The sequence below is a fragment of the Borostomias antarcticus genome, assembly GCF_949987555.1.
Source record: "Borostomias antarcticus genome assembly, chromosome: 16".
NCBI lineage: Eukaryota > Metazoa > Chordata > Actinopteri > Stomiiformes > Stomiidae > Borostomias > Borostomias antarcticus.
The window spans coordinates 4,378,060-4,400,764 of record NC_140249.1 but is presented as its reverse complement, the minus strand read 5'-3'; the positions used below and the strand labels follow the sequence as shown (position 1 = coordinate 4,400,764).

The 22,705-nt window shown below is 50.0% G+C and overlaps 1 protein-coding gene across 1 annotated transcript; it reads right to left on the bottom strand.

The window, feature by feature from the left end:
- Window positions 1–5,674: 5,674 nt before the first annotated feature.
- Window positions 5,675–22,105, bottom strand: rnf144aa (ring finger protein 144aa; the record flags this gene model as incomplete). Its single annotated transcript, XM_084450616.1, has 7 exons — window positions 5,675–5,806; window positions 8,432–8,521; window positions 9,124–9,271; window positions 11,941–12,154; window positions 16,058–16,118; window positions 19,513–19,617; window positions 21,971–22,105. The coding sequence occupies 7 exons, from the start codon at window positions 22,103–22,105 to the stop codon at window positions 5,675–5,677; spliced, it is 885 nt and encodes a 294-aa protein (XP_084306742.1).
- Between the last annotated feature and the right edge of the window lie 600 nt (window positions 22,106–22,705).

Genomic DNA, 22,705 nt, shown 5'->3' with positions numbered 1-22,705 from the left:
CTACAGCCCAGTCTCTACAGTCCAGAGTCTCTACAGCCCAGAGTCTCTACAGCCCAGAGTCTCTACAGCCCAGAGTCTCTCCAGTCCAGAGTCTCTCCAGTCCAGAGTCTCTCCAGTCCAGAGTCTCTACAGCCCAAAGTCTCTACAGCCCGGAGTCTCTACAGCTCAGAGTCTCTACAGTCCAGAGTCTCTACAGCCCAGAGTCTCTACAGTCCAGAGTCTCTCCAGTCCAGAGTCTCTACAGCCCAGAGTCTCTCCAGCCCAGAGTCTCTCCAGCCCAGAGTCTCTACAGTCCAGAGTCTCTACAGCCCGGAGTCTCTACAGCCCAGAGTCCCTCCAGCCCAGAGTCTCTCCAGTCCAGAGTCTCTCCAGTCCAGAGTCTCTCCAGTCCAGAGTCTCTACAGTCCAGAGTCTCTACAGCCCAGAGTCTCTCCAGCCCAGAGTCTCTCCATCCAGTCTCTACAGCTCAGAGTCTCTACAGTCCAGAGTCTCTCCAGTCCAGAGTATCTACAGTCCAGAGTCTCTACAGCTCAGAGTCTCTACAGCCCAGAGTCTCTACAGCCCAGAGTCTCTCCAGCCCAGAGTCTCTACAGCCCAGAGTCTCTCCAGTCCAGAGTCTTTCCAGCCCAGAGTCTCTACAGCCCAGTCTTTCCAGTCCAGAGTCTCTACAGCTCAGAGTCTCTCCATTCCAGAGTCTCTCCAGCCCAGAGTCTCTACAGTCCAGAGTCTCTCATGCACCCTATACAGTAGACAACTCACTCTGCACTACTGTAGACTCGATCACTTGAACCAGCACCTGACTACCCTTGGCTCTCTCTCTCTCCCCTCCTCCCTCTCCTCTCTGCTCCAGGCGCTCCAGACAGCCCATCAGCATCAGCATCCAGCCACAGCCCTGTCGCCATGGCGCCGCAGATGGCCGATTCCTGTGGCCAGGCCGCGTGATTGGTGGAGAGCGTTCCAAGCTGGAGAACAGCTGCTGGGAGGTGATATATCACCGGGCCCTTATTTGGCATTTGCATTTTCATTTCAGGGCCTGTCTGTTCAACACGCCAGACCTACATCTGTCAGGGAGGAGAGAACCCAGACAAAACCTACACACCCCTACAATGGATTACTCAAAAACTATGAGAAGTACAAGAAGTACCCTTTCGCTTTTAGGAAGAACACACTTGACTCGGTCTGGGTGAGCATTTATTCAAAGAACCCAATGAACTTGTGTTCTTCTAGAGAAGTGCAGCCAAAGTATGACAGTCTCTCAGGGGAGTGGAGAGTTCCTGATCCCTGTGTTCTCATTGGAGATTCTGCTGGTTGTGCAACACAGGACAGAATCAGTGTCACATACATGGTTAGTGTCCAGGGGAGCTGAGTTTAACTGTTAAGATCCCTCTACATTACATTATTACATTAGTTATTTACGTAGCAGACACTTTTATCCAAAGCGACATACAATAATTGCTTTTAACCACTAACCGTAGGTTCTTCTTCTTCTTCGTGCGGGTTACTGTAGGCGTTGTGTTCTCCTCTCCTCCCCAGGCTCGGGGCCGGGGGGCTATCCTTTTACCAGAGCCTGGGTGAGGGGTCAACCGAGCTATATATCCGGGCACACCTCCAGGAGCCATGTCACCATTTCGTCATCCAAAACTGTCAGGCCATGAATTCTGTTGGGTGTCCGGTATGTCGGACAGTCCTGGATGACGTGGTCTGCGGTTTGTTCCTCAGCGCCACACTCGCACGCCGCACAGGATACCAAGCCCCATCTGTGCACCATGAGTGGAAGCGTCCGACGCCGGTCCGGAGGCGATTAAGCCTCACCCACACCGGTCTGGTTAAGTCCATCTTGGGAGGGGAAGGACCGGCGGCCGGGATGAAATCATGGAGTCTGGAGGTGTTTGCCTCCCAGTTTTGAACCTGCGGCGAACAAAACCAGCAAATTGATAGGTCTTGTTCATTTATTCAAACCCGTTTGGGCCTCCTGATTACATCACATTAACATGACCTGAGCACTGGCAGGAATGAGAAATGTCCTTTGTGTGACTCAAATATGCCTTTCCTCTCTTTCAACACTAGAGGGAGGGCTACATTCTTGGAATCAGTTGGAATCTATTGGAGTTTATTTAAACATACTGTACGTATTTTGAATGCAAGGAAACAGAATAAAAATGAAAACGCAGAATCACAAAAAACAATCAACAACATTTATTATTGTGTCACAGTGTTAGTGGAACACTAGTTACATGGGGGCTAGACGGTTGTGTTCATCTGACACTGTTCACACATGCCAATGTACAAGGTTTACATGTGTACGGCAGCACGGGCCCTTCCCTTACACAGAAAATACAAACAACATAGTTTAGTTTAAGGATTCAAATTGAAAAACCAGTTGAATAGATTAACTTACAAAGGCAACCAAATTACGTGAGAAAGGGCGACTAGAAACCAGTACAGAGGACATCACCCAAACATTCAGACTCAAATGGCTTTACTTTGAACGTTTGTGCACTTAATGACGCCATCTCTGGTCTCTCTGACAGAGCGAGGCACACACGCGTGACCGCGTAAAACATCAAAACAAGCTCCGATAATAGAACATGCATCTTACTCTCCAAAAATAAACCGCTGCAAAATATAAAGTATATCAGAGAAAAGAGTCGTTATCCAGGAATATCCAAATTGGATTTATGTCATATCCTGGCAGTATGAGATCTCAGGCATGGGAACATATCGATATGCAGCATGTTAGGACTCAGTCTATTGATGTTATTCAGAATATACAGTCCTAACACACTGCATACAGATGTTCCCTTTCCTGAGTTCTGATACAGCCCGGATATGACATGAATGCTATTTGGATATTCCTGGACACAGACACCTTTTCGCCCAGTATGATGGCTGACTGCTGGGTGGATCCAGGGGACTAGAGCGCCCCGCCCTGGAGGGACGCTACACCTGACGAGCCCTTGGTGCTGGACTGGGACCAGTGATGACACGAGACAGATGGACAATCTGAGAGCGAGACCACAGCCATCGCTGTATAGAGATCCATACTATAGGGAGACTGTCACTTTTCAATGAACAAACATGGAAAAATAAGATTGGCGAAAATGAAAAACTGGAAATACATCTGAGGAAGTTAGATCTCGTCTGCTAGTACAACAGCAATACTTTAAAAAGTATTCCACGTCTGTATGCCACAGCTTGGCACGATTGTCGTTCAGAGAAAGAGATCGGTCACCGCGTCCCGGCTCTGCTCCCCTGTGGTGGAGGAGGGCGTGGCAGAGGAGGGCGTGGCGGAGGAGGGCGTGGCGGAGGAGGCCGTGGCAGAGGAGGGCATGGCGTAGTCAGCCATGCAGAAGACGACGCAGGTCTTCGGCCAGCGATAAAGGTTCTCATGAGGCTATACTAGACATTACTGTATGTTTGAAGGTATCGGCCCCCGTGAGGTAGAGGCTAAAGTTGACCGGCTCAGCCCCTCTCTCCCACGCCTGCCGCTGGCTAGCCACACAGAAGCCCTCCCATGCTCCGCTGAACCCTCTGGGTTAGGACCAGTGGCCAGATGGGGTAGAGCAGGGTAGAGAGATGAGGTAAGGATAGAGAGATCAGGGCAGGATAGAGAGATGAGGGCAGGGGTGAAGAGAGAGAGAGAGAGGGAGGGAGGGAGGGAGGGAGGGAGGGAGAGAGAGAGCAGGGTAGCTGTTCTCCCACAGGGCCCAGCCAGGGACGCAGAGCGGAGCTGCCAGACAATGACGTCTTGACATGCGTTTACAAACGTGTTTACACGTTTCGTTGACAAAAGAAGTCCAGCAACACGCTAGCTACACGCCTCCTCGCCTAGCTACACGCCTCCTCGCCTAGCTACACGCCTCATCGCCTAGCTACACGCCTCCTCGCCTAGCTACACGCCTCCTGGCCATAAATAAGCAGTTACAGAACAACACGCTGTACGGACATGGTGGATAGTGGTGGAGAGATAAGACTGTTCCCTGAAAGATAAAATCAAAGCTGAGATATGTTGCCTCTCAAGAGTAAATGTTGTATAATAATAACAGACCACAGAGTGATCTAGACCTGGCCTGGCTCTGTAATGTACACACTTGCATAGATACAGTGATACAGTGCAGCTGAGCGACCCGAAACAGAACCATCTATTCTGTCCGGTTCCGGTTCTGTTTAGGTTGTGTTTTGACATCTCTGCATGAGGTGCAGTTGCTGTATGTTGGTGTGTGAGATCTACTTTATCTCACTTTCAACCTCAACCTGGACTCTCGGACCAAAATGCAAGTTTGATACCGGTCACACGAATCATCTGTTTTAAAGATTATTGTTGGTTACAGTTGGTATACAATACAGTGATATGGATGAGAGAGAAAAAAAACATATTCAGGGTGCAAATATAAGGTTTTAGAAACATCAAGTTTATGATGACTGATTGTGATGCATGGGAGCAGGCCTTTCATAAGTGTGCTTTCTCAGGGTCTGGACTTAAACAATGGCCACGTTCTTAACTATTTACATGGGGGTGTTGACTTTTTGGCTGCTTTCAATTTAAGGCCATCTGTCTGTTTTTGGCTAAGTGTTTGGGGTGGGGTTTCAGCATGGCCTCTGTTCCAGTGCACTCTTCAGCTCAACATGGTCCCTCAGTGGACTCTTACAGCCTTGATTCTTCAGGACTGGTACGCACACACACACACACACACACACACACACACACACATACGCACACACAGACATACAGGTCTGCACACACACACACACACACACACACACAGACACAAACACACACACACACACACATACACATACAGGTACACACACACACGCACACATACGCACACACACTCATACACCCACATACACACATACTATATGCACACATACACAAGCAATGTACCTAACCTAGAGAATGTGTTGCCCCTCCCCCATCTCCTTCTCCTCCAATCCCCACGGGGCAGAGCTGTCTCCTGCGCCAACAGAACAAAACACCAAACACACGCGCGTTGGGCAACTCTCGTGCTAACTTACTGAACACCTAGAGCTACACAGAGAGAGTGTGGCGAGGGGGGAGGGGTTTAGCATAGCTTTAGCATACCACAAAAAAAATCACCGACACAGGAAGTGGGGGAGTTGAAAGTGAAAAGTCAGTGGACCGCGGAGCCCCGCTAAGCGCTAACGTCCGATTCCCCCGCTGGTCGATATCAACGTCGTCCGTCCTCTTCTGTAGCGACGTACCGACGGCCCTCTGGTCAGACCCCCTGCGAAGAGGCTCCGCTGTATACATCCACACACCCTCGTGAACACATAACCAACGCCAACACCACCAACACCGCCAAAACACACCACCACCACTAACACCGCCAAAATACACCACCCGGCATCATCACGGTCCTGGTCCTGCCCTGCTCAAGTCTGACCTCCGCGACCTTTAATCCCCCCTCCTGCCCAGGGTCATGCCTGGGGTCCGGGGGGTCAGACCTCTCCTCCTCCTCTCCCTGATGGCTGAGGACGGCGTGCGGGGGGAATGGCGCCCGGCCCCCCCTAAACGAAGCGCTGGACGCTAGAGGAGCTGGAGGGGAGGAAAGAGGAGCGGGAAAAAAAGGAGGGGGGAAAGTGCGGCCCAATCGGGGCGCTCGCTCGGCCCCCGTCGTGGAGGGGGCAGGGCGGAGGAGGGGGGGCGTGGCTAGGTGGGGAGGGGGTCGTCGTCGCCTTTGCTGCACTTGCATTTGCAGCAGAGGACAAAGGGCGTGGCCAGCAGGAGGAAGGGCGAGGCGACCAATAGGAGCAGGCCGAACCCGGCGAAGATCCCCACCACCTGGGAGAAAGGGGAGGGGGGGGGGGGGGGTTACTAACGGTCCTTAAAATTCAACATTCAAGATGTCTTTGTTTGTAACGTGTAACGTATGTGTACAGTCGCTGGGAAATGTTGCTGCCGACTCCAAGATTATTCTCAATAACAGATAGACTCCAATATTGACATTTGCATGCGGTTCTGTTATGTGCAGTAGATATTCTATATCTAGATATTCAATATTCCAGAAGGCGGGTTTAGTGAAAACTGAGTTTCTGGAACATTCCCCCAGGTGGGGTTGAACCTGCTTTGTTGCTGTCTCTCTTTGTAGTACACATCCTCGTCCACATGGGGGCAGCAGGCACCAACCAAACCTCTCACAGTGCCCGGGTTTTGGCATTCTGGACATGCATTTACATTGTAGTACACTGAAGTAATTTAGCCTTTATCCAAAGCCACTTAGTAAGTTAGAGTTGGGGTTAAGTGCCTTGCGCAAGGGCTCAACGGTAGGCAATGACTGATGAGAAGTCCCTCGGCCAAGCGCCCTGACTGAGTGTCAAGCTACGACCTTTGGAATAAGGCAAAGCTCGTCGTCCCGGTTCAGAGAAGGGGAGTCATTTGGAGGTTTCTGAGCTCTCGGAGGTACAGTAACATCAGGCTGGTATTCAGAGGCACTCACCTAAAAATAACCCTGCATGACGGCCTTTCACTAGGTCAGCAGCAAGAACACCCCCAGCTTCTGTACGTGGTGGTTTCACCCAGTAACATAGAATCCCCCGGCTATGTGGTGGTTTCACCCAGTAACACAGAATCACATGAACTAACTCTGACAGAGCAGTGAAGCCCAGAGTAGTTCTGACGACCTTCATTCTCTCACTCTCTCCCTCTGTCTCTCTACCTCTCTCTCTCCCCCGCACTCATATCTCTCTATCTCTATCTCTCTCTCTCCCCCTCGGTCTCTCCCTCCCTCTATATCTCGCTCTCACTCTCTTATCTCTCTCTCTCTCTCTAGCTCTCCTCCTCTGTAGTGAAAGCCATACATGTCCTGATCTCCAGCTGAAACCTCTATCTGTCTCTGAGCCCCGATAGGCAGGGAGGCCACAGGAGGAGGAGGAGGCGGGGTTTGCCCTCACACAGTCCTGGCTGTGATGTATCCATTTGGAGTCAGGATCCGAGGCAGGGAGGGAGGGAAGGAGACATGGAGGGAGGGAGACGGGGAGGGGGGGGCAGGGAGGGAGAGAAGGAGACAGGGAGGGAGGGAGACGGGGGGGGGGGAGGAGACAGGGAGGGAGGGAGGGAGATGGGGAGGGGGGGGGCAGGGAGGGAGGGAAGGAGACATGGAGGGAGGGAGACGGGGAGGGAGAGAAGGAGACAGGGAGGGAGGGAGGGAGGGAGACGGGGAGGGGGGGGCAGGGAGGGAGAGAAGGAGACAGGGAGGGAGGGAGGGAGACGGGAGGGGGGGGGCAGGGAGGGAGAGAAGGAGACAGGGAGGGAGGGAGGGAGACGGGGGGGGGGGAGGAGACAGGGAGGGAGGGAGGGAGATGGGGAGGGGGGGGGCAGGGAGGGAGATAAGGAGACAGGGAGGGAGGGAGGGAGGGAGAGAAGGAGACAGGGAGGGAGGGAGGGAGGGAGATGGGGAGGGGGGGGGCAGGGAGGGAGATAAGGAGACAGGGAGGGAGGGAGGGAGACGGGGGGGGGAGAAGGAGACAGGGAGGGAGGGAGGGAGATGGGGAAGGGGGGGGGCAGGGAGGGAGAGAAGGAGACAGGGAGGGAGGGAGGGAGGGAGAGAAGGAGACAGGGAGGAAGGGAGGGAGGGAGGGAGAGAAGGAGACAGGGAGGGAGGGAGGAAAAGAAGGAGACAGGGATTGAGAGAAGGAGGGAGGGAGGGAGGCAGGGAGAGAAGGAGACAGGGAAGGAGGGAGACAGGGAGGGAGGGAGAGAAGGAGGGAGACAGGAACGGACGGAGGGAGGGAGACAAGGCGGGAGGGAAGAAGGAAGGAAGGGAAGGAGGGAGACAGGGAGGCATATGAAGGTCTTGGGTAGCAGCGCTGTTGTGTCTGGGAGCAGCTAGCCAGCCAGCTAGCTAGCTCGTACAAGCTGTAGCTGCTCCCTATGACACAGCTCGACCCACCAGGCGACAGATGTCAGCGTGCGCACTAGCGTCAACAGGCTGTTTAGTAAAGGACCAGGCCGCTCTATGAATAGCTACACGACAGTTGGAACCCAACGGCGGATTGACAGTGTGAAATAACTAGCGTAAGTCTCCTTGCGTCTAGCGGTAGTCATGTAGATCACGTCAGTTTGAGACTGATTGTAGACCGTTGCATCGTTCACAAGCGGCGTTACGTTGTGACATCCGGCGCGCATCACTGCCTATTCCCTCCGGGCACGTGCATGTGTGTGTTGGCACCTGTGCAAGTGCAGGGCCTGCGTTCATGTGGGAGAGGGAGAAGGAGGGGGGATAGAGAGGGAGAGAGAGAGAGAGGGAGAGAGAGAGGGATAGAGAGAGAGAGGAGGGAGAGAGAGAGAGAGAGGGAGGGAGAGGGAGAGAGAGAGAGAGAGAGAGGGAGAGAGAGAGAGAGAGAGAGAGGGAGAGAGAGGGAGAGAGAGAGAGAGAGAGAGAGGATAAAGGGAAACGTGGTAGCTCACCTGAGTTCTGTGCCAGATGACAGAAGCTCTGGAGTGGCCCAGTTTGTTCCGGCAGGGCCCTTTGTCATAGTGGATCAGAAGAAAGTCATCCTGTCTCACACACACACGCACACGCACGCACGCACGCAGGCATACAGTACATAAAGACACACAAAAACACACACGGACAGAAACACACACACACACACATACACACACACAAAATGATTGCCCATTAGATGTCTGAGACATAGAGACAGCTGCTTAGAGAGAATTGCTTTTCAGTGACCAGTGTGGTCTAATTAGGGCTGGTTAAGACATGGCTGTAACCCTTGACCCGCATCACGCCTGCTGTTTCATTTCCGTAGTCTCGCACTGGCTGTTGGATCTCACAGAACAATGGCTTTGGAAATACATTTGTCTCCAGGCTTATCACATCCCGGCATGAATAGCTATGTTCTGATAACTATGAGACACTGGAATGCACTGAATAAGTATCAAACAATATGTAAATATCTGATTCTGCTGTGTATATAACACATGGGGCATATAATAAGCATATTGCAGCCAGGCATGGGGGCCTGTATGAGTCAACGTTCACTCATGTCCAGCAGAATGCCTGGGTCGAAGGGTTAGAGTTAGGGTCAAATTTCACTCATGTCCAGCAGAATGCCTGGGTCGAAGGGTTAGGGTTAGGGTCAAAGTTCACTCACGTCCAGGGACTCCAGGCAGTACCAGCAGAAGGCATGTTTACAGTTCTTGCACATCATCTGGGCACATCCCTCGTCCCTCTCGATGTAGACTTTACACTTGGGACACCGCTTGATAGCAGCGTCATCCTCCTCATTCTTATACAAAGAACTGCAGAGGAAAGAGGGGAGAGAGAAAGAGAGAGACAAAGAGGAGGGAGAGAGAGAGAGAGAGAAATATAGCAATGTAACATCCGTCCCATAATCCAGATTATAATAACAAACTGTAATTGTATTATTTTTAACATAGAATAAGATTAAGTTAAATAACCCCTGGGAAGGAGGAGAATGTACAGAATAGATCAGAGTAACGAATAGTAGTAGTAGTAGTAGTAGTAGTAGTAGTAGTAGTAGTAGTAGTAGCAGCAGCAGCAGCAGCAGCAGCAGCAGTAGTAGTAGTAGTAGTAGTAGTAGTAGTAGCAGCAGCAGCAGCAGCAGCAGCAGCAGCAGCAGTAGTAGTAGTAGTAGTAGTAGTAGTAGTAGTAGTAGTAGTAGTAGTAGTAGCAGCAGCAGCAGCAGCAGCAGTAGTAGTAGTAGTAGTAGTAGTAGTAGTAGTAGTAGTAGTAGTAGTAGTAGTAGTAGCAGCAGCAGCAGCAGCAGCAGCAGTAGTAGTAGTAGTAGTAGTAGTAGTAGCAGCTACTACTAGTAGTAGTAGTAGTAGTAGTAGTAGTAGTAGTAGTAGTAGTAGTAGTACAGTAGTAGTAGTAGCAGCTTCTAGTAGTAGTAGTAGTAGTAGTAGCAGCAGCAGCAGCAGCAGCAGTAGTAGTAGTAGTAGTAGTAGTAGTAGTAGTAGCAGCTACTAGTAGTAGTAGTAGTAGTCTCCCCCTGCGGTGGCTGCAGGGCACTGAGCCCCAGCCATTACAGTCCTCAGATGATTCATAGTTCATATTCAGATTGCAGTCAGGATTTGCTTTATAGCAGGTTACTTAAAGAGAGGCTTTATAGTCTCCATATCCACAACCCCACAATCAGCCGCCATCCTACCACAGCTGACCTGAGGTGTCATCTGGGGACACGACCGACCATCCATCCATCCATCCATCCATCCATCCATCCATCCATCCATCCATCCATCCATCCATCCATCCATCCATCCATCCATCCATCCATCCATCCATCCATCCATCCATCCATCCATCCATCCATCCATCCATCCATCCATCCATCCATCCATCCATCCATCCATCCATCCATCCATCCATCCATCCATCCATCCATCCATCCATCCATCCATCCATCCATCCATCCATCCATCCATCCATCCATCCATCCATCCATCCATCCATCCATCCATCCATCCATCCATCCATCCATCCATCCATCCATCCATCCATCCATCCATCCATCCATCCATCCATCCATCCATCCATCCATCCATCCATCCATCCATCCATCCATCCATCCATCCATCCATCCATCCATCCATCCATCCATCCATCCATCCATCCATCCATCCATCCATCCATCCATCCATCCATCCATCCATCCATCCATCCATCCATCCATCCATCCATCCATCCATCCATCCATCCATCCATCCATCCATCCATCCATCCATCCATCCATCCATCCATCCATCCATCCATCCATCCATCCATCCATCCATCCATCCATCCATCCATCCATCCATCCATCCATCCATCCATCCATCCATCCATCCATCCATCCATCCATCCATCCATCCATCCATCCATCCATCCATCCATCCATCCATCCATCCATCCATCCATCCATCCATCCATCCATCCATCCATCCATCCATCCATCCATCCATCCATCCATCCATCCATCCATCCATCCATCCATCCATCCATCCACCCACCCACCCACCCACCCACCCACCCACCCACCCACCCACCCACCCACCCACCCACCCACCCACCCACCCACCCATCCATCCATCCATCCATCCAGTGGTGTGTAGCATACCTGGTCACCCCCGGTAGGAAGGAGGTGATGGGGAGGAGAGAGAGGAGGAGGAGGTGGTGTGTAGCGTACCTGGTCTCCCCCAGTGGGAAAGTAGTGATGGGGAGGAGAGAGAGGAGGAGAGAGAGATGAGGAGGAGGATGACGAGGGGGTGGTGTGTTGTAGAGCTGTATCTGTTCTCCCCTGGTAGGAAGGTGGTGATGAGGAGGCGAGAGAGGAGGAAGAGGGAGAAGGAGGAGGAGGAGGTAACCTGGTACCTGGTCTCCCCCGGTAGGAAGGTGGTGATGGGTAGGAGAGAGAGGAGGAGGAGGGAGAAGGAGAAGGAGGAGGAGGAGGTAGCCTGGTACCTGGTCTCCCCCGGTAGGAAGGTGGTGATGGGGAGGAGAAAGGAGGAAGAGGGAGAAGGAGGAGGAGGAGGTAGCCTGGTACCTGGTCTCCCCCGGTAGGAAGGTGGTGATGGGGAGGAGAGAGAGGAGGAGGAGGAGGGAGGAGGAGGAGGTAGCCTGGTACCTGGTCTCCCCCGGTAGGAAGGTGGTGATGGGGAGGAGAAAGGAGGAGGAGGGAGAAGGAGGAGGAGGAGGTACAGTAGCCTGGTACCTGGTCTCCCCCGGTAGGAAGGTGGTGATGGGGAGGAGAGAGAGGAGGAGGAGGGAGAAGGAGGAGGAGGAGGAGGAGGTAGCCTGGTACCTGGTCTCCCCCGGTAGGAAGGTGGTGATGGGGAGGAGAGAGAGGAGGAGGAGGGAGAAGGAGGAGGAGGTAGCCTGGTACCTGGTCTCCCCCGGTAGGAAGGTGGTGATGGGGAGGAGAGAGAGGAGGAGGAGGAGGGAGAAGGAGGAGGAGGAGGTAGCCTGGTACCTGGTCTCCCCCGGTAGGAAGGTGGTGATGGGTGCGTTGTCCTCACAGGCCAGCCCAGGGTGCCAGTCTGCCTTGCAGGTGGAGCAGAACTCCAGGGAGCAGACGCCGCAGGTGACCCTCTGGGAGGTGACCCTCTGGTCCGGCTCCCCCAGCTGGCACACGGCCTGGCACGACTGGGACGGGCACCACGTCCGGCACGGGTCCAGCAGCACCTCTGCGGCGCACAATCAGGAATCGGAATCAGAATCAGAAACGATCGCCAAGCAGTTTTACAACATACTAGGACTTTGTGTCGGTCAATATAACATGTATATAATATAACATAACATAACATGGAGACAACATCGGACAGGGTGCAGGGATGAGACAGGACAGTGCAAATGAACAAGTACAAAATGTGAACACAAAAAAACAAAAAATATGGAGAGTGATTAGAACTCAAAGCGTAATGTGTGTGATGTTTATGTACTGTATACTGTACAGTGTGTGACGTGATGTGTGTGTGTCGTGCGTGCTATGTAACCGGGGGTCACTGACGCTGGGTGGTGTCATGGCGTGAACATGGCTGTCACAGTTCTTTCACGGCGACACGTTTATGAGAGGAATGTGGAAAACAGGAAAGCTATGCGCTAGGATGCTAATGCCACAGTGGTACATACATACTATACACGTACACATGTACTGTAAGTACTCCACACATGGAGATAAACATGGCTATCTATATACAGGTATGGAAGTTCCTGTCCTGCTGTCAGGTCTTGCTAGGCTCCCCAATCTCACACCGCTATTGGCTGGGAGAGTGGAGTGGGTTCTGCTATTGGCTGGGAGTGTGGAGCGGGTTCTGCTATTGGCTGGGAGTGGGGAGCGGGTGCTGCTATTGGCTAGGGGTGGGGAGCAGGTGCTGCTATTGGCTGGGAGTGGGGAGCAGGTGCTGCTATTGGCTGGGAGTGTGGAGCGGGTGCTGCTATTGGCTGGGAGTGTGGAGCGGGTGCTGCTATTGGCTGGGAGTGTGGAGCGGGTGCTGCTATTGGCTGGGAGAGTGGAGTGGGTTCTGCTATTGGCTGGGAGTGTGGAGCGGGTTCTGCTATTGGCTGGGAGTGGGGAGCGGGTGCTGCTATTGGCTAGGGGTGGGGAGCGGGTGCTGCTATTGGCTGGGAGTGTGGAGCGGGAGCTACTATTGGCTGGGAGTGTGGAGCGGGTTCTGCTATTGGCTGGGAGTGTAGAACGGGAGCTGCTATTGGCTGGGAGTGTGGAACGAGTTCTGCTCTTGGCTGGGAGTGTGGAATGGGAGCTGCTATTGGCTGGGAGTGTGGAATGGGAGCTGCTATTGGCTGGGAGTGTGGAGGGAGTTCTGCTATTGGCTGTGAGTGTGGAACAGGTGCTGCTATTGGCTGTGGAGAGGGTGTTCTGCCTGTCTGGCGTGGAACATTGATGAGAAGGCTCAGCGCCTCCAACACTGGCTCTCTGAGGGACTCATTCATGGAGGTAGAACGTGGTCGCTCATGTCTCGAGGATTTGGTTCACGTCTTCAAAAGATAAAACAAGGTACAGAAATGACTAGGTTGAAGAACCTGCACCAGCCGGACCAACACAACATTACAATCATTTTACAGTCCTTTAGCAGTCATTTAACTCCCCCCCTTCCCCAACAACATCCTCCTCCTAGTAGACCTACCCCAGTCTGACCATCACAACATCCTCCTCCTAGTAGACCTACCCCAGTCTGACCATCACAACATCCTCCTCCTAGTAGACCTTCACCAGTCTGACCATCACAACATCCTCCTAGTAGACCTACACCAGTCTGACCATCACAACATCCTCCTCCTAGTAGACCTTCACCAGTCTGACCATCACAACATCCTCCTCCTAGTAGACCTACACCAGTCTGACCATCACAACATCCTCCTCCTAGTAGACCTACCCCAGTCTGACCATCACAACATCCTCCTCCTAGTAGACCTACCCCAGTCTGACCATCACAACATCCTCCTCCTAGTAGACCTACCCCAGTCTGACCATCACAACATCCTCCTCCTAGTAGACCTACACCAGTCTGACCATCACAACATCCTCCTCCTAGTAGACCTACACCAGCCTGACCATCACAACATCCTCCTCCTAGTAGACCTACACCAGTCTGACCATCACAACATCCTCCTCCTAGTAGACCTACCCCAGTCTGACCATCACAACATCCTCCTCCTAGTAGACCTACCCCAGTCTGACCATCACAACATCCTCCTCCTAGTCAAAGAGAAAGGACTAGCTGGTCTTCTTCACAAAATCAATAAGCTGTCACTGTCAAAAACAAGAACAAACAGACTGAGAAACTCCACCATCTCTTGAGGCTTTTTAATAGTCTGTTATTTTGAAAATGCATACTGTATTGATGAGAGGATTTGGTTTTATTAATCATGTATAACCATAGACGTATAATATGTATTTTTGTTTTTTATTTCAAAGTGTATGCTGCATAACTCAGTCATGATATTGAAAGTGAGAATGGTTCATGTTAAATTCCACCTATAGACAATGACAACATAACTGATCCACAGATCAACCCCAGCCAGAAACACACTGTGCTGCCAATTCAATTAAGATCACTTTGAGATGCATTTGGAAGGTTTTACCCTCATGCATAATGGATGTTGGAGGGTGTTACACTTTGATGAGGACAAGCAGTGGAAGTCAGGACACAGCGGCAGGTTGCCCTGGAGACCTGGAGCGGGCGGTGTGTGATGTCACCAGGGCAGTCGTACACACAGAGAAACACACGCACATACATACACACAGACACACCGACACCCACATACATACACACACCGACACACCGACACACCGACACACACACACACACACACACACACACACACACACACACACACACACACTGAGAGCTGAGGCTGTCTTTTCAGAACTTAGGTTTAACCTGCATACACCCCGGTAGTAGGGATGTACTGTAATGATAACCGGTATAATGATAAACCGTGATTACATTTGATTAAATTTATCGTGATAAAATGATAATTAAAACCGTGTTTGATTCCCCCACTTTAAAAAAAAAACTCGCTGTAAATACTGTCCAGCATCAGCCAAAGCTAGCAACAGTCTCAAAGACGCATTATTTTAGTGTTTATGCCAAAAAAAAGTCCAAAGTGCTGCTAATTTTATTTGTCGTTTTCAATATAAAACTTGGTGAAATTATTTCAGCATGTGTATCGGTAGTTTTAGAAAATTTTCAGCACATTTTACTATACCGCGATAATACTGATAACCGTGATCATTTTGGTCACTATAATCATTTTCACACCGTTACATCTACTGGTAGTGACTTCCTGGTCGGAGGATCTGATCCAGAATGTTCTGATTGGAAACATGCATGCTATTGGTCGTGACCTAGCACGATGCAGTTCTGCAGCCGGCAACTAGCCAGGGAGTAAAAGACAGACAGACAGACAGACAGACAGACACAGTCAGCCAGCACAGACAGACAGACAGACAGACAGACACAGTCAGCCAGCACAGACAGACAGACAGACAGACAGACAGACAGACAGACAGACAGACAGGCAAACAGACAGGCTGACGGACGGACGGACAGACCGACAGACCGACAGACAGACAGACAGACAGACAGACAGACAGACAGACAGACAGACAGACAGACAGACAGACAGACAGACAGGAACCATGGACAGCCAACAGCAGTACAATGTGTCCTGTCTCCCACAGCTCAGTAATAAGCTCCCCTGCTGTGTCTGTGTGCTGCTGAGACTGGTGGGCAGCTTGTTACTGTCCTGCAGGTCACACTGACACAGACAGGGAGGACAGGGGGCTCAGGTGGGAATATAGGTACACAACAATTACACAGCCATCAACCCCCCCACACACACACACACACATCAAGCACACACACACACACACACACACACACACACACACACACACACACACACACACACACACACACACACACACACACACACACATCTAGCACACACACTCTCTCTCTCTCTCTCTCTCTCTCTCTCTCTCTCTCTCTCTCTCTCTCTCTCTCTCTCTCTCACACACACACACACACACACACACACACACACACACTAGGTCTACTCACCCCTCTCAAACTGCAGCTTCTTATATCTCTGCATCATCTCTGCAGCCACCATACACTCAATCTGGAGTGTGAGAGAGAGAGAGAGGGGGTGGGGGTTGAAAGAAGAAAAATGAAAATTAATATACGATAATAAGATAAAGGGAGAAGAGCTACAGTTCTTTTTTTTCTTTTTTTTGTTGAATATATCAACATTTGTATCCACACGATGCATCATGAAACAAATAGACATACCTGTCCTCTTTTTCTGGTTTCTTAAACACACACTGGTACAATAAACCAGAGTAGGCCAACATGCTAGAACTGCAGTCAATATAGGTACATACCAGAAAATATAAAATCTAAATAAAACAGACACACACACACAAAAAAAAACAACATAGAGTTAGCCAACAAGCTCATCATAACATCACCATATCATATTCTTCAGAGTCCAGTATTACATCCCTCAATTTCAGCGAGGAATAACCCCCAGATCTCATTAAATATGTCCTCTCTACCCACAACTCTGTAAATGACTCGTTCGTATGCTGCCATCTTGCTCATCGTTTCCAACCATTCATTGTAGGTAGAAGGAGTGAGGGACTCCCAGTACCTCCGGTTTATTCGACAGCCTGTCATCATAGCCAATTGTATCCATAATATCCTATGATTAGACATTTTTATGTTTTCTGGTAACAGTCCCAAAACACACAATGCTGGGGTTTTGATCATTGATAGCTTAAAGTCGCACTGAAACGGACGTTTGAGATCATCTAACTTACGTAGTTTGACGTATTTCCGATGCAAACAAGCTATGAGGGTGGGACATATGTTTAGAGGAATTTGATTGGAACATTGACAAGTGGACAGGTTTTAAGAACTTTAGACAGATTCGATAGAAGGATAGCGTTGATTGACGGGTGGATGTTGTGAGATTATTGGCCTAAAAACAAAGGTACCTGTTGTCGTTGGATAAAAGCGTCTGCTAAATGACTGTAATGTAATGTAATGTAATGTCGTCATTGCACGTGACCTACCATTTTCCAGGAAGTAAGAAATTATATACTTTGATATAAGATTACAACAAAAGTAGAATTTTGGAGGATCCTCAACAGAGGATCGAGAAGAGCGCAGACCTGGCAGTAGGGAGATGGAACCAGGCCGCTTTGGCGTGCTGCGACCACATACAGCGGAAGCAGAGGGGATGTCCAATGTCGCTGTAACGAACGCTGCAACCTCAGAATCTATCTGGAGGACTAATCAGCGCCGACCTCCGGCTCCTCGGAGAGTTGCTGAGAGGTCATCTTAGGGTCTTCTTTTTTCCAGTCGTCTTCGCGAGCTGAAAATTTCAAAGGAGCAGTTGTGCGGGAGAAACCCACTGATACAGTGGTGCACCGGACCTGGTTGGACACAGGTGCGCATGTATGGGTTTTCTTCTTCAGTCAATTGTACCTAGCTAGGTTTCACTAGCCAATAGGAGCTTGCCCTGTGGAGCGGAGCTCCACGAAACAGAACAGATCAGACGTCTGGAGGCGGAGCTATAGTTCTAATGTCAACATGATCAGACGTCTGGAGGTGGAGCTACAGTTCTAATGTCAACATGATCAGACGTCTGGAGGCGGAGCTACAGTTCTAGAGTAAACATGATTGGATGGTTCCTTGTGGTCCGACTGGATGCCTGCTGCATATCAGCTACTGCTGAAGGTTAATGGCCCTCTTTCACTCCACCATCAAAAAAACCTACCAGGTAGCGCACAGGGACAGTCAATTACCAGCTGTCAGACTGTCAGTGTGTGTGAGTGAGAGACTGTGTGAAGGATACTGTCCCTGAATTGTGATGAGCCAGTTCTCATTAAAAATGAGTGACTGTGATTGATGGAAGACCTACTATACAGAGAGAGAGGCTGAGAGGAGAGAGAGAGAGAGAGAGAGAGAGAGAGAGAGAGAGCAGAGATCATTCCATCACCCTAACAGCGGTGCAGCACTGTTGACCTCTGGGTGACCTCCACTGGGGCAGCATGCAGACAGACTGGACCATCTATACTACTCTGTTAACACACTGACCAGACTGGACCATCTATACTACTCTGTTAACACACTGACCAGACTGGACCATCTATACTACTCTGTTAACACACTGACCAGACTGGACCATCTATGCTACTCTGTTAACACACTGACCAGACTGGACCATCTATACTACTCTGTTAACACACTGACCAGACTGGACCATCTATACTACGCTGTTAACACACTGACCAGACTGGACCATCTATACTACTCTGTTAACACACTGACCAGACTGGACTATCTATACTACTCTGTTAACACACTGACCAGACTGGACCATCTATACTACGCTGTTAACACACTGACCAGACTGGACCATCTATACTACTCTGTTAACACACTGACCACACTGGACCATCTATACTACTCTGTTAACACACTGACCAGACTGGACCATCTATACTACGCTGTTAACACACTGACCAGACTGGGGAGGGCCCTGGGAGAGGGGGGACGGGAGAGGACCTGGTAGGGGGGGGGGCTAGTGCTGGGCCAGTCCGGGGTGACCCCCCCAGGACTGACCCTCCCCAGGCCCAACCCTCCCCTCCCCAAGAATGACCCTCCCCAGGCCTGACCCCACACTCCCCGGGCCTGACCCTCCCCAGGCCTGACACCCCCCAGGACTGACCCTCCCCATGCCTGACACACCCAGTCCTGACCCCACACTCCCAAGGCCAGCCCATGTAAACACCATCCTTCTTTAACTGCTCTGACGGATGTATTTTGTATTTACACTGTCCTGTCCTGTCCACCACCCCATCTAATGTCGTCTCCATCAGTGTATGCACCCCCGAACTAAGAAAATTCACAGTATGTGTAAACTATTGGGGCGTTCGTTTATAACCGGGAGGTGGCATATTGCGACTTGCTACTAGGAATTATTAAATAAAACGCCGCATCAACTCGCATGAACTCGCACTTCCTCGTCGCAAATTCGGATATGTTTCTCAGCCCCCAGTTGCTCGAATGCACTAGATATAACCAGGTAACTGTGATATAATGGTATATAGATATAACTAGGTAACTGTGATATAATGGTATATAGATATAACCAGGTAACTGTGATATAATGGTATATAGATATAACTAGGTAACTGTGATATAATGGTATATAGCTCGAATGCACACAGGTCGGAGGAAGGTATTTTGCCACTTGCGACTTGCCACCTCCGACCACAAACGAACGCACCATATATACAATACATGGAATCTTGGCTGTGGCATTAAAAGCAAAATAAGCACTGCAGAAAAACAAACAAACACCGCTGTGATGTATGTGTCCCTCAGTCGAGGTGTACAGCATTACAGAGTGGTTCATTTCCATAGGCTCTTTACAGTGGTTGAGCGAGTGCCTTGAAAAAGTACAGAGCTCTCAGTTTCAACGTTATAAATATCATTAGGAATACCTCGTTTTCCTGTAGGTGTCCTCGTTTTGGACAGGCGGAGTCGGGGCAGCTAATTGCAGACTCCAGGCCCTCTGTGATCAGGAGCTCCACGTACTGCTTCAGACACTGGCAGAACAGACAGACAGACAGACACACACACACACACATACACACACACACCAGGCTCAAACACTGACCCACATCCACGGTCAGCCGGTCAACGAGACAGTGTGGGAGGTGTACTCAGGGGAAAACAAACACTAGCTCTCTTTCTCTCATCTCTCTCTCTCTCAATCTTCTCTATTGCTCTCTTTCAATCTCTTTATCTCAATATCTCTGTCAATCTGTCTCCACCCCCCCTCTCTCTCTATATATATTTTTCTGTCTACTGCTCCCTCTCAATCTCTCTATCTCAATCTCTATCCATCTGTCTCCATCTCTCTCTCTCTCTCCCTCTCTCTCGTGTGTGCCTGAGGGTGAGGAGAAAACTCTGCTTATCATTAACTATGTATGCTGCTATCTGTTAATTGTTTGTAGACAGGCAGATGCTAGTTAGCTAAGTGGAAGTTAATACGCCAGCAGCATAACATCTTGCCAGCTGTTTCCTATCAGCGAGCCAGGGCTGGGGACAGCCAGAGACAGAGGAAGACGTTCTGCCCTTGAACAGTTATACTGCACTGCAGAGAAAAAAAAAACCTAAACATTTCCTCACAGTGATGAAGTGTATGAATGGACCTCAGTGAGACTAACTGGCAGAGAGCTGCAAGCCGTGGCAAAGATGCCAGCGCTCTCAAGAATGTCCAATTCAGGATAATTGAATATATTTAAAAGGCACAGACAGACAGACAGAACAACGGACATTTCAGCCGCAAGGCTTTCCTCAGCGTTGGGTTAGGGTTAGAACGCTGGAGAACGCCTTTGCAGCTACAACGTCCGTTGTCCTGTTTGTCTGTCCGTGCCTTATAAATATATTCAATTATCCTGATTTGGACATTCCCGTTGAGTGCTGGTATCTTTGCCACTGTTCGGAAACGTTTTCAGACTGTGCACCTGGTAAAGAGTGTTTTTGAGGTTTTGGGAGCTGTGCTCGTACCCTCTTTGATCAAAAGAGCTGAAACTGAGGCAGTCCAATCTGCTCTTGGAACCTGATTGGGCTCCCGTCAGCAGGAACAGCCAATAACAGCTCTTGATGGTGTAATGCTTCACTGTTCAAACAGCCAGCCCCTCTCCTCCATGCCAAAAGAATAATAATTACTTTTATACCTTGTTCTTTTCACGGTTCAGCAAACATTTTTTACCTCTATCCACTGTCCCACTCTCCCACAATTGGAGAGTTGGAAGTCAGAATGGCGTGACTAATATAAATGTGATAACGATGAGGAATGTGACTGGCTGCAGAGTTTTCAAGCCTTTTTACGTCGCGGTTAAATCACAACAGTGGTCTCGACTCTCGACGAGACTTTTCTGTCTCTGCTCTGCAACTTCACGCAGACAGACAGACGTCGATACCCCGGGGGTATATCCTGAACTAAAGGGGTATAGTCTGGCCTAGCCCAAAATCTACCCCTGGACACAAACCAGGCTGGGCTATTTTAAACCCCGGGATATATTTTAGACTAGACCAGACTATATCTGGGTACAGTCTGCCTATCTGTTAATCTGGCCTGCTACACCATCTTTTCGTTACAAGCAACCGTCACGGATACATTTTCCACATGAAAACATATTAAGACTCTTTTAGACGGTCATTGAAACTAATTTGTGTATAATAGATTTAACACACTGATATGCGTTAATGTTATGTTTTAGATGTTACTGTATATTGATATACTGATATGTATTGAGTATATTGAAATGCGTATTTAATCATATGTATTGATATGTTTTAAAGTACCGGACTCTTGGAAGAGTAACCATTGGCTAAAAGACGTCCTAATTTGCCTTATTCACCTGGCAGCCATATTGGTCAGTCTGGGGTGCGGATGCGGAAGTGCCCGTTGACTTCAATGTTAAAAGTTCGCTGTAAAAACACCACTTCAAGAACCCAAATAGTCAAAATAACAGGCTGAATACACTATCGGGGTTACAAACTCATCATTACCAGACTCCGATTGTTTTTCCCTGCCGTTGTTTTTGTGTTTGGAAATACATGGAGGTGAATGAGCCATAGTTAGCCGTCAGCTGCATTCACTCCGATGTATTTCCAAACGCGAAAACAACGGCAGTGAAAAACAATCGGAGTCTGGTAATGATGAGTTTGTAACCCCGATAGTGTATTCAGCCTGTTATTTTGACAATTTTGGTTCTTGAAGTGGTGTTTTTACAGCAAACTTTTAACATTGAAGTCAACGGGCACTTCCGCATCCGCACCCCTCATTACGTCAGACTGACCAATATGGCAGCTGAGGTGAATAAGGCGAATAAGAAGTCAAACCGAAGAGCCGGTGGTTTCTAGAAGGAGGCGGTGTGGAAGACTGACCAGCGTGCAGAAGACACACTGGCACTGGCCGATGGTGGTCATCTGCTCCAGGGGGAACTCTCCCAGGCACAGCTTGCAGGACACCAGCGGGTCCAGCGCCAGGTCGCACGTCGGCCGGTACCGGGTTGTGGTCATCCTGGCTGGCGCCGACGCCGAGCTGTAACACACACAAGCGCACGCACGCACGCGCACACACACACACACACACAGAAGGAGACAGGGGCCAAGAGTTAGTTGAGCCAGATATGTCCACGGGCGCCACTGGCTGGCTGACTGACTGACTGGCTGATTGACAGACAGAGTTACACCATTGGTCGAATTATAACTGCTCTGGAGGCCTGGCAGGCAAAACAACGTAGGGCGGTGTTGGGTGTTCCAACATGCTGTAGCGTGAAAACGATGAATACACGCTCCAGCCATACAGTACACATGCTGTATACTGTACTAGGTTTTGACCCAGTCTTGGTTTCTTTGCTGTGACATTACACAATGCACATTGACAACAGGCTGACAAAAGGTTGCGTCGTTCAGGCGACACACACTCGCACACACGCACACACACGCACGCACACACACACACACACACATGCAGGCCGACAGCAGCTTATTGCCTCCTAAACATCCCCTGTCAGCAGCTCTTTGCTTTATGCTCCTGATGTCATCAGACAGCTAGCGACTCCAGTGGGGCTGCAGTCAACCACACACCCGCCTGAAAAAACACGCTCTCTCACACTG